Genomic DNA, 12,872 nt, shown 5'->3' on the forward strand with positions numbered 1-12,872 from the left:
GCATCTGGTTAACTCTAGTGCTACCTGCCCTTACTAAATCTGACTGGAGCCTATCTTTCCTCTGATCCTGGTTTTGTCAGAACTCCTCAGAGTCAAGCTGTCTCTGTGATCCTGTGATTCTGTGATTCTGGGATCCTGGGCTTGTTAGATCACCTGGGAGTGTGGCTTTCTCTGTGTGTTGTGGAACTGACTGCAGAGCTTGTGCCCAAGGTCTGCTCAGAACACTAACCCAGACAGACCAGAAGGAACCGGAGTCACTGGGCTGGCAGTTCCTGTGTGCCTGGTCAAGTAAGCTGGTCCCAGTTACTTCCAGTGTTGGGACAGATGTTTGTTCCTGCTTACCTCTGATCCTGGGTGTGTCAGAGCGCCTGGAAATGGAGCTTCCTCTGGGTGTTGTGGCACTGGCTGTAGAGCTTGCACCCAAGGTCTGCTCTGGACCCCAGCCCAGACAGACCGGAAGGAACTCGATTCACTGGGCTGACGGAGTTCCTGTGTGCCTGGTCCCACTGGTCCCAGTTACTCCCAGTGTTGGGACAGATGTTGGTTCCTGCTCACCTCGATCCTGGATGTGTCAGAGAGCCTGGGAGTGGAGCTTCCTCTGGGTGTTGTTCAGAAAGTAGGTATTTCATGTTCTCAATAAACACAAGTGTCTTAGGGTTTTATTGCTATGAAGAGACACCATGAGCACAGCAATTCTCGTAAAGGAAAACATTTAATTGGACCTGGCTTACAGTTTAGAGATTGAATTGATTATTGCAATGGCAGGAAGCATGGTGGCTTACAGGAAGACATGGTTCTGGAGAGGTAGCTAAGAGTTTTATATATGGCCCTGCAAGTATCAGGAGTGAAGTGTCACACTGGACCTGGCTTCAGCATCTGAGACCTCAATGTCTATCCCCAGTGACACACTTCCTCCTGCAAGGCCATGCCTACTCCAACATGAACACATCTCCTAAGAGTGCCACTACCTATGAGCCACAAGGGGACATTTCTTTCAAACCACCACAACAAGTAAACACAGAGTAAGCAAGTGAGCCTATAGGGAGAAACTTGGTCTGTCAAGTGCCTTGAGAGCTTGGTCATCAGCACTCACACGGAATTCTGGGTATAGTGGTGTGTACCTGGATTACATTTCCTCTAGATAAGGACACAGAGGCAGGATGACTCTCTAAGCTCACAGGGCAGCCAGTCTAGCTGAATCAATGAGGTCCAGATTTGGTGAGAGATTCTTTCTCAGAAAATAATATGATATGGGTCATGACTGGGGAAGACAGTCAATGTGAGGAACACATTGACTCCTGGCCTATACATGCCTGAACAGACTTATGCAAAGACAAATACAGACAAATAAATGGACACACATGAATAATATTTTAAGAAAAAAACTAAGAAAATTTAGACAACTTTTCTGTGAGAGAAGCTTTTATGTTATGGTATAGCCTAAAGGAAAAGGCAGTAAAGAACAAAAAATGTAATCCATTTACTAATTTAGAGAGGACAAAAACTGAGAGTGGATGCTATTGCTTAATAATTCAGCAATACTGAGAACACATATAAAACCCATCCCTAGAGGCAGGGTAAAGGGCAAAGAAAGAATACATGTGAAGAAGTCAAGAGGTCCACCTGGGGCAGAAAATAATGACATAAATTAGAGATAGCCACACCACACACCACAGAGCTCAGGCAGACTTGGGAACTCTTGAAACAACCACACAGAGAAAAATGACAAGGTTTTTGTAATTTTAAGTTAGCTAACCCTGACGCCTAAAGAGTCAACATTCATCTAAAGGGATTATTGTGTAGACATAACATTGTGGGGTATTTGTGTGTGTGTGTGTGTGTGTGTGTGTGTGTGTGTGTGTGTGTGTGTGTTGAGCCACAGTCTCACATAGTCCAGGCTGGCCTTCAACACATAATCCTTCTGTCTCCACCTCCCAAGTCTTGGGATTCCATGTGTGATGTGCGATATGAGTCAGGGCCTGAGTGTGCATGCATGCAAGGGAACCAAGTACATATGTATGGCCATGAAGGCATGAAGCTGAAATCTGGAACCTTCCTCAGTAACTTGACTTCTTATTCACTAGGGAAGGCCTTCTCCATTGATACCAGAAACTGGCAATACAGCTCCATTGATACCAGAAACTGACAATGCAGCTAGTCTATCAAGTCAGCATGATAGAAATTCAATATCTCTTTTGAGAACTAAATACACAGCAGCTACCACGCCTATCCAGCATGTATGTGTGTTCTAGAGACACGAACTCTGGGCCTCAGGGTCGCACAGCAGGTACTTGATCCACTAAGCTATCTCATGAGACTTTAAGTTTTGCTGTCAGTATCGAGTAAAACAAATAATTAAATCAATTACTTTAAAAGCTATGAAAATAAAACTGTCAAGGCCTCTCATACTGAGGTCAAAATGTTCGAAAATAGGGAACAATGTCTGCAAAATCTTAGGGGGAAATATTTTAAGATTTAAAAGAAGAAGTGACAGAGTGCCTGCTTAGCATTCACAAAGCCTTAAATGCCAGAAGAACAACAACAAAAAAGTATTAAGGAAAAGAACAAAGAAAATGAAATTGCTATCCTGGAACTGAGTACCAGGGTTTCAGAGAGATTGGCATGTACACCCCATGGCTAAAGGTATTGAAAGGTTTATGCCAACTGACCAAGGAAGAAATAAAAATGAAGAAGAAATAGAAAAGCATAATTTAAGATGGCATATGTCAGGCATTTACAAGGGGATCAAAACAATGCTTCTAGGTTTTTAAGCAATAACTAGGTTTATATTAAGGAAAGAATTTTCAAAGAAGAAAGCATTTATTAAGATAATAACAACAGGTGAGAATACCACCTTATGCTGCATCCGATATAAGCTGCAATGGGTCAGTTTAAGTAATCTCAAGTAGTTTTAAACTACAGATATACACTTAATTTAGTGTCGAAGATTTGTACACACATAGAATGAAGGAGCTAGAGAAAGGACCCAAGGAGCTGAAGGGTTTGCAGTCCCTTAGGACGAACAATAATATGAACTAATCAGTACCCCCAGAGCTCCCAAGGACTAAACCACCAACCAAAGAGTACACATGGGGGGACCCATGGCTCTAGCCACATATGTGGCAGAAGATGGCCTAGTCGGTCATCAATGGGAGGAGAGACCCTTGGCCCTGTGAAGGCTCTGTGCCCCAGTATAGGGGAATGCCAGGGCAGGAAGTGGGAGAGGGTGGGTTGGTGAGCAGGGGGAGGGGATAGGGAGTTTTTGGAGGGGAAAGGAGGGAAGGGATAACATTTGAAATCTAAATAAAGAAAACATCTAATAAAAAAGAAAAGAAAACTAAAACTAGGAAGAGAAGGTAAAGATGAGGGATACAGCAAGAGAGAGACTGAAAACTTCTACTAGGTATATAACAGCAATAACTAACAATTAGATGTTAATAAAAGCTAGGAAATATTTTATGCACAGAGCATAAATCTCATATGTGTGATATACATGAACTTCTCATAAATCATAAGTGAAAATCAGATGCCAATGGAGAGATATCAAAAGTCAATTTAGAAAAGAAAAATATAAATGGAAAAGGTTAACAAAAAATAATCTACCAAAATGGTTAAACAAATCCAGATTAAGGTGTCAATTTTGTTTCTTAAAGATGAAGTTTTAAACCCTCCTGGAGTTAGGGTCAGCTGTCACTCTTGCATGCCGCTAAAATTAGAAGAGACATCATGACAGATTGTCACACAGACCACAGCAGCATTTTAAATGTTCCACGACAAACACTTTTGCTTCTAGGAATTTATCCAAATAATCAGAGGACCAAACACACTCAGGGTACAAGCCAAAATCAGAGATGATAAATAGCCCATGTGGCACAGGGACAAAACAAGTACTTTAAGGAAAGATCTCTCTATTCTACTACTTGCTTCAAAAAGCATGCTGCAGAAGAAAAGTCATTGCAATTGCACAGATGATGTTTAAAGTTGTCATTCTGTACCCCTAAAATGCAGAGTTTTTTATCTCTATCTCGATCTACCTATCTATCTATCTATCTATATATACATATATACATAGATAAATATAGAGAGAGACAGAGAGACAGAGAAAGAGAGACAGAGAGAGATATGAATAGATAGATATCAACACAGACACACATTGAGAAAGGAAAAATATGAATAGAAGCTATCTTTTGAGTGTTGAAATGACTGGGACTTTTCTGTATGTTCATTTAAAACACATAATAAGAGTTCTCAGAAATACCCTCAAGGTCATGTGAATTGAATGTACTATGATTGACATCTGAACTCTGCCTGCTCCCAGTTCTCAAATTGGCACAATCCAAGCACTGGTCATAATAACCTAAAAAGAAAGGTCATTAAAATGAACACCAGGCAAATTAAAAGTGAATATGTGGTCCCAGACTTCTGGAAAATTTACTGTCCAGATACTTCAGGTAGGTCAAGACAGACACCAACTAACCAGAACATCCAAAGAGTAGCTGCTGGTGGCCAGAAAGCACCAGAAAGCCGCAAGACCCCAGCTCATCACCACTGATGTTGAACCCCAGAGGAAACTGCTACAAATGGGTATCAAGCCACAGTGAGCATTTATATAGTTTCTGTGAAGGATTCTAGGAACTCCAGATCAGCTGTCACAGACATCTGTGCTAACCACCCAATTTCTCATGTCTAGTAATTGACTACTTAGGAACTCACTCGTTGATACTTCAGCAGAATTTTGCTGTATTTCTCTTCTACTCAAAAATGAAATTGATATCATTTAAGAAAATATTGATATTTGAGAAAAATTTAACTACTTTGGAGATAAAACAAAAATGTTATTGCAAATAAATGTTCCTGACCCAAAATGATAATATATTTAATATTTTCCTTATTAATGTTAATTACGTGGTATAGGGCACAGGGATCTGTATATGTGCTTGTGAGTGTTGCTACTCACAGAGGCCAGAAGCACCAGATTCTCCAAGAGCTGAAGCTAGAGGCGGCTCTGGAACATTCAAAATTAACTCTGAGAACCCAGCTTGGGTCCTCTGCAAAGACAGTAAATGCTCTTCGTCACTGAGCACTCCTTAAGCCCATAGACTACACACACACACACACACACACACACACACACACACACATATTTAAAATTTGAATACTATGACTTAAACCTTTTAAAATATGTCTATGGCTAGGGAAATGCCTCAGTGGAAAGTCTAACATGCATGAGATTATGAGTTCAACCCATATCACATGTAAAGATATTTTTAAAGTGATTTCAAAGCTGCATTCCTAGGAAAATTAATAGTATCAAAATTTTTCATTATAAGGGGAAAGGAAAAAGCACATAAAAATTCAACTCTGCAGTTCAAGACATTGGAAAAGAAGAATAACTTTTTAAAAACTACAAATGAAATGGAGCACAGAAATACATTTGAGGAGATGTAAATCCAAAAAGCCCAGGACAGACTTTGACAAAGTTTATGTGAAAAAGAAAGAATTTATTGTTATATTTTAATTCTTAGTGTGTCTCAGTTAATTCTTAGTATGTCTTCTTTTCTGTCTTTAATGCATGGCCTTCTTCTAGGCAATTAGAAATATCCCATGGGGTACATGGAGAACCTGAAGAGGTTTTACTGAAGGGGGCAAGGAGGAAGGAGGCATAACTATTCCTCTTCAGACAACAGATCTTGCTGCAGTTAGCAGAGACTTTTCCAGAGGGCGCTTAGACACCTGCCTCCTTTCCCACTCAAGCACCTCACTGGGAAGAAGCTCCCCAGTCCCTTCTCTCTGCTTCCTATAACTTCCATTAAAGCTTATGCTGTAATCAAGGCTATATTTACATTAGGGCGAAAAGGGCAGGCATGGGTTCTGGCTTACTGAGAAAAGGCGGGGACAGTACCAGGGTTAAGTTTAAGGTAGCAATGGCAGAAGGGGGTTGCTACCTCCTCCAATTTAAAATAAACAAACAACAACAAAACACCAAAAACCCGATCATTCGATTTTACCAATGGAGACTTGGAAGCCAGATGCTGGGGTGAAACCTGTTAGCTCAAAGAGGCAAAGAAAGCAGCTGGCTGACCTTTCTCCTCAAACAACATCACAAAAGAATAGAGAAGTTCTCCTCCACAGTGTCTCAAAAACCCTTCACACTGAAGGTCCCTTCCTTCTACTTTCTGTGTGCTTCTCTAGTTGCCCTCCTGTCCTCCTCTTACTCTCTATGGTTTTGCCCTGTGTTCACTCTCTGCCAAATGGTCGCTTGCTCCTACTCTTGACCTATGACTCTATTTAATCCTGGTCAAGATAATCAGAAAGTTCTTGGATTAAGCATGTGTGCTATGGCTGAGCCACACCATAACTAAAATCAGGTTTCTCCAGTAAATAATACAATCTTGGGGTTCATTGTGTGATCAAATATTCTGCAATAAACAGAAGCAAACATTTTAGTCACAGACTAGGACAGACTGAAAGGAGATCTTCAGCAGATACCCCAGAGGTAGTATCAGGATGCCCTCTGGCTATGGGACTCCAACAAGAGCGATGCTGAAGGAGAATGAGAGAGCCACAAGCTGCAGTTCTTACAATGGTCATTGACAGGAAGCTGGCCACCAAACAGAGAAGGGATGTTATTTTGCAGATGGGGAGTTAAAACATACCATGCCCCTGAACTTCAGCTTTATGCCCCCTGCCCATGTATCTACATGCCATCTTACAGGAACAAGAAGTGGCAAAAAAGCAATCTGACACATGGAGTGTGTACTTTAAGAGAGAATGGATATTATCAGAAAGAGTTAAACTGTCACACATGGACACACACACACATACACCATATTGCCCAGAACCCATAAACACACACATGCACACATGCACAAGCACACACACACACACACACACACACACACATGTACAGGCATACAGACAGATACACACACATGCACAAATATATATACATACATGCACACATGCACAAGCACACACACACACACACATGCACATACACATGAAGGAGTTTGAGGGCAGGCTTTTGGCTCCATATGACCTGGGTTTGACTCTTGGCTGCACAACTCTATGACATCAGGAAATTATCTTGTGTGTTTCAATTTCTCAATCTATAAAAAGAAGATAACTGTTTCTTTTAGCAGTTCAAAAGCATAAATGAGTTAATAAATATAAAATGCTTAGATCAGTGTCTGCTACACAAGAAGCATTCAAGGGATGATGGCTACTCTTATTATTGCTAAGATCAGTAACAAGGAGAAGCAGACCAGCTACAGAAAAATGGGAAAAAATGCCAATTTCTCTATATAGCCAAGCAGTAGTGAATTACAGTTTACTCCCCTGCTCCATGAATAATAAAAATCATTAATGAGAAAGATATAAAATAGATCAAAGGACAAAGAGGATTTTTGTCATGAACACAGCAGTCTGGTTTAAACAAGAATAATCTTTTTTAAAAATAGATCATGTTCAGTAAAAATAGGAATTGCCAACATTAATTTAAGAAGTATGGTAAGTATATCTTTCAAGAGAAGGATGCCAAAGAATAAAAATTAATTAGTGACCTCTGCAAAGACCCGGGACTAGACAACTAAGGAGTATGTGCTTTTGAACTTCCTAAAAGGAAAAGCCCAGGATGAACAATAGTTGAATGACTGACTTGTAGGCAGAAGGCCTCCCAACCTCATTTAATAAGGGAAGCTTCTCCCTTCTTGTGCATAAAGTTGGGGAAAATCAAGTACATATCAATCTTTTTATCAAAAGTTTCATTACTCCAGGATTTCCTAGTGTCGCTACCAGACTCTGGAATTCCAGTGAGGTACCTGTGGCAGCCTGTAATAGTTCCTCAGTGCGGAGTTGCTTCCAAGTATTTCCAGATCCTTCTGAGGATCAGGCTAAGAGCTTTGTGGGAAACAATGTCGAATCATGCAGTCAGAAAATCAAGGTGGATCCAAGAGCCAAGAATATCCAGAAGGATGAAGAGGAAGAGAAAGAGGGAGAGAGCAGAAGGGAAAGAGAGAGAGAGAGGGACAGAGACAGAGACAGAGACAGAGACAGAGAAACAGAGGCAGAGACAGAGAGAGACAGACAGACAGAGACAGAGAGAGACAGAGACAGAGAGAGACAGAGACACAGAGAGAGACAGAGAGAGACAGAGACACAGAGAGAGACAGAGAGAGACAGAGACACAGAGAGATACAGAGACAGAGACACAGAGAGAGACAGAGACAGAGAGAGACAGAGAGGAGAGAGGAGGAGGGGACAGTATTCAAAATTGCCTTTGTAATAGCAAAGCCGAACAGGACGCAGCCTGCTCCAGAGATGTGTAGAAGCAGAAATTGACTCAACTGTTCTAGGAAGCAATTGGGAAGAAATGAGATTTAGAACGTTAAATGCACATTCATTTTGACCTAATAATCCAACTTTCTATCAGTCCTTCTAAGGAAATGAGTCTGAAATGAAGATAAAGATTTACATGCAAGGATAGACTTAATAGAATACCTCCTAGCAAACAAAACGAAATGAAGATGGGAAAGCATTTAAATGAGTAAAGAAGAAATTATTAAACAGACTACAGGATATTAAGATGGTGAATAACTAATAACAAGCAACATTGGTGGGAGGTGGTAAAGTCATGTCCAGGCCTATGATTCTTCAGGGGGAAAAAAAGATGACACACAAGCCACAAAGTACAATCTCACATGCATTTTTCACATATAGGAAATTGACATTACAGAGACATAAAGCAGTCCCAACCTGAAAATAATACCTGGGTATGGGGCTCTGAGTTAATATTAACTTCTTGTATGTATTTCCCCTATGTCTTTCTGTATTACGTTGTACTACTTCTATAATCAGAAGAATAAATATCCAATAATTACTGTGCATTATTAGTACACACCCATAGTAAGGAAGAAATGTAAGTCATCGTTCATCCAGGACAAACACACGGAAGAGCTGTATTCCTTCAATCTCAACACAGATGCACTTTAAAGCAAAGAAAACAAAACCCACCGACCAAATCCCTCAGTAAAGATAGGCAAGCGGCTTCTCTGGGGTTTTCCACACGCCATTAGCTACAGAATTCAGTACCCATCTTTGATAGTGTAGTTGATACGAGAGATGTGTTTTAAAAGGTTGATGTGCATAGAGTCTCTCTCTCTCTCTCTCTCTCTCTCTCTCTCTCTCTCTCTCTCTCTCTGTGTGTGTGTGTGTGTGTGTGTGTGTGTGTGGTGTCTCCCTCTTTCTGTGTGTATGTGAGAGAGAGACAGAGACACAGAGACAGACAGACAGACAGACAGAGACACAGAGATATCCAGGCAAAGCACTCAAGCGAGTCCCATGGGGTCTCGCAGTCTTGCCCAGTCCTTGCCCATCTGCCCCTAGGGGCCTTAGTACCTGTTCCTGGTGCGTGGTACTGGGGTTGTCGGGCTCCAGAGGATCCTCAGTGCAGCGGAGGTGGCCCCGGTGTCCTCCCTGCCTTCCTCCACCAGCAGCCTGCATAGCCAGCGAGAAAACGAAGTTACTACACCGCGTTGGAAGCCAGTGTGGCTGGCAGACTGGGCATTGCGCTTCAAGCGTACCCATCTCTGTGCAGCCCAGCTCCGGGATGGGTCCCTAATCTTGAAGTTAGGGAGGAAAAAAAAACCTTAGGACAAAACCGGGAGTAGAATGGGGGAGTCCTGGAGCCTGGCGGGAAACCTTTTCAGCAGGTTCCTCTCCGCGGTCTCTTGCCCACAGAGGCACTATCCGGAGCCCTCCCAACCCCGACGTGTCTCTTTCCACTTCATACCAAGTCATCCGGCCAAGCGTCCCCTTTCTGCGACCCCCGAGCCCCACCCTACCCTCAAGGAGCTGCTTGGTCAAAAGTGTAAGAGTGATCAGTCACCCGGATCTTTCCGGTGGTCCCCAGAAAGCAACGCCCAGAGCACAGCGTTGGGCGCACCAGACCTTGCAGGTGGGGCGAGTAGAGGCCGGGGAATTACCTGGAGCGGGCGGGCGAGTCAGCCGGGCACCAGAGCAGACGCAGGAGGAGCAGCAGCATCAGGCTGCCTACCAGGGCGAACAGCGTGCCCCCCGGTCTCATCCTGAGCCACGGGCGCCCTCGCCGCCAAAGCTGCCGAGGCGAAGCGCAGCCCGGGCGGCACCGACTCGCCGTTCCGGTCACCGCCGCCGCCGCTGCCGCCACCGCGGCCGCTGCCACGCACACCCCCAGCGTTCAAAGGCTGTGGCGCGGGCCCACACTCTGGGGGTTGCCCGGAGCCCAGCCTGCAACAGTGTTGCTGGGCACCAAGCCGAAGAAGCCGCGTCCAGGCTCACCGGCTTCTTCCAAGCCAGCCCCCAGCCGCCGAAGCTGACGGACGGCTAGCGGATGACAATCCTCCGAGCTCGCCGCCTGTCCTCCCGGAGGCGCTCGGAGCAGCTGCGGGCTCTGGTCGCTGCAGCCGCCGCTGCCTCTGCCTACTGCTGCCGCCGCTGCCGCACGGGGTCACCTGAAGGTTGGGGCACAGCGCTCAACTCCGCGCTGATTGGGCTCCAACTTTTCAGCTGCTCTCACCTTCGCCTGAGTGCGCGCTTGGCCCCAAGCGACCCACCCAATCACATTGCGACTCTGCTATGTAACTGCCCCCCCCCCCCAAACCCCAGCTAGAACCTGGAGGACTGAAGAGAATTGCAAAACGGATCCACTTCAAAAAGTTTGCAAACTGAGTTGCTCAGCTGGATCCTCCCACGTGCCTGAAAGCTGCCAGGAACTTGGTGACATTTGAGTAGACCTTGGCATTGCATGGCACCTTCCAGCGATGTAATGTGAACAGTTGACACCAAATTACCAGATCCACCCACCTTTGACCAGAGTCATCCCTGCTTGCTTTAAAAAACTGTTTTGTTGGACATCTTTGTGTCCAGTAATTTGTATTATTGAGGAGCATATGATTGTGTGACAGATTGACTGCTTATGCGTTATAAGGGCAGAACTGAGTAGTGGTGACTGAGAGCCTATAGCTCTCAGAACCTGAAATGTTTACCATTGTTTACCAAATGTTTTCCAGAAAAACAGATTTGCCTACTGTCAATGGAAGTGATCTCTGGATTTTAAAGTCTTGCCTAACCCAGAACCTAATTGGAACTATAACGAATGCGAGAATTTCACCAATTAAAGAAAAATGCGCCAACCAATCATAAGCAGCCAACTCATTACACCAAACAGATAGTCAGTTACCTACTTGAAGCGAATCAGGTGATTCCTGTACTAAGACTTTGTGCCCGCCCAACCAAAAGCTTGCTGCCCACTGCTGGGCAGATGTCCCCTCTTCTGTTTCCAAGAGCTGCCTAATTCATGAATCCTTCTTTGTTCAAGTAAGTCATTGACATTAATATGTCTCAAATATTTCTTTTCTTGTTGCTATAGGTCGACAGCCAATTTGTGTATTGAAACTCTAGCCTCCAAGTGTGATTTGATCCAAAGGGTGAATCTCTCAGCATGAAGCTGGAGAGATGGATAGCTCACTTGGGTTAGATGAATTTAGTTTAGATCAGGGTTCAGTGGAAGGCTCTGTGCCAAATGATAAGGTGGAGAGTGATAGAAGACCCCACTCAATGCCAGCCTTTGACTTTTGTTCCTGTACATAGGTGCATACACACACACACACACACACACACACACACACACACAAAGAGCAGGGAGCAGGAGTTTCCTTTCTCACTAATTTGTGAGGGGAGGGGACAGCCAAAGGCCAGCCATGAACTTTACAATGCTGGAACTCTGATCTTGAACTCATCCAGATCTTTAAAAATCCATTGTGTCATCTACCCAGGCAAGTGTATTTATGAAGAGCTGTAACTGAAGAGGACAAAGATGCTTCCTGAAGATCATATTGAGGACTATCTCACTTATTGGTTAAAATCGAATTTATTGATCAGAACTTCACTTGATGCTGAACTATGAGCCAATGATGAGATGATATAATCTGGCTTTGCAATTGTTCATTTAGAAAACAGTCCCAACTCTTTTAGCCTTAAGCTATCCTGTCCAAGCATGGTCTATCATCGGCCTAGCTCCTAAGGCAAGGCTTCCTCTGCTATACATGTAATTCTAGATCCCGGACGTACATCAACAGAGCATAAACGTCATCATTTGTCAAACAGGTACTTCCTTTGATTATTCACTCTCCTTTTGAAGAGCTGAGATTATTCCCAAAGCAACCTGAGTGCTATATCATTTGGGGGGAAATGCTTAATTTAAAATATCTAGAAGAGCCAGAGAAGTGACTCGGTGGGTAAAGAGGAGTACTGAAACTAAGATTACAGCACCTACGTAAAGAGCCAGGCAGCCTGGCAGCCTCAAGCTTGCAATTCTACACAACACTAAGGTGGAGTGGGGAATGGGAGATCTCTAGGGCTCACTGCCCAGTCAGTCTAACCAGGACTACTGAGAGATCCTCTCTCACAAATACTATAGAGAGCAATAGCAGAAGACACCCACTGCCATTCTATGCTCCCCCATCCCCAGCCACACACATTTAAGGATTTCTAGTTCCTGGCGTCAACCTGTATCTCCTGGAAAAACACTTGGTTAAAACCAAACCAGAAGTTTGCACATAGTTTATCAGTAAAATGACCAATGAAGTGAAACCACTTTCAAATAAATGTTATTCTCAAAGAGAAGTTCCGGGAAGCAGAAAGTAAATGTGACTATAGATATGATTATCTTCTACAACTCGACACTGTCATTAAAATGTTACTAACCAAGAAAGAAAAAAGCTGCTACATTCCAACAGTGCTAAAATGATGTAGCACTGTGGATCAATGGATAATGCACTTGCTCTGAAAGCCTAACAACCTGAGTTTGATCCCTGAACCCACTGGGGAAGGAA

General features: G+C 43.5%; 1 protein-coding gene across 3 annotated transcripts in view; it reads right to left on the reverse strand.

Moving 5' to 3' along the window:
- Positions 1-12,872, reverse strand: part of St8sia6 (ST8 alpha-N-acetyl-neuraminide alpha-2,8-sialyltransferase 6) — a 271,765-nt gene that overhangs the window by 164,289 nt on the left and 94,604 nt on the right. Inside the window, exons 1-2 of one of the 3 annotated variants that reach the window (XM_031369050.1) lie at positions 9,984-10,704; positions 9,397-9,495 (exon numbers count right to left, since the gene is read on the reverse strand). In XM_031369050.1, coding sequence (XP_031224910.1) covers positions 9,397-9,495; positions 9,984-10,084 — 200 coding nt within the window. In that variant the 5' untranslated portion in view covers positions 10,085-10,704. Of the gene's footprint in view, positions 1-9,396; positions 9,496-9,983; positions 10,705-12,872 lie in introns of those variants that run through there. The other 2 variants (XM_031369051.1, XM_031369053.1) reach the window with 2 other exon arrangements.

This window comes from Mastomys coucha, unplaced genomic scaffold (assembly GCF_008632895.1).
Source record: "Mastomys coucha isolate ucsf_1 unplaced genomic scaffold, UCSF_Mcou_1 pScaffold15, whole genome shotgun sequence".
Taxonomy (NCBI): domain Eukaryota; kingdom Metazoa; phylum Chordata; class Mammalia; order Rodentia; family Muridae; genus Mastomys; species Mastomys coucha.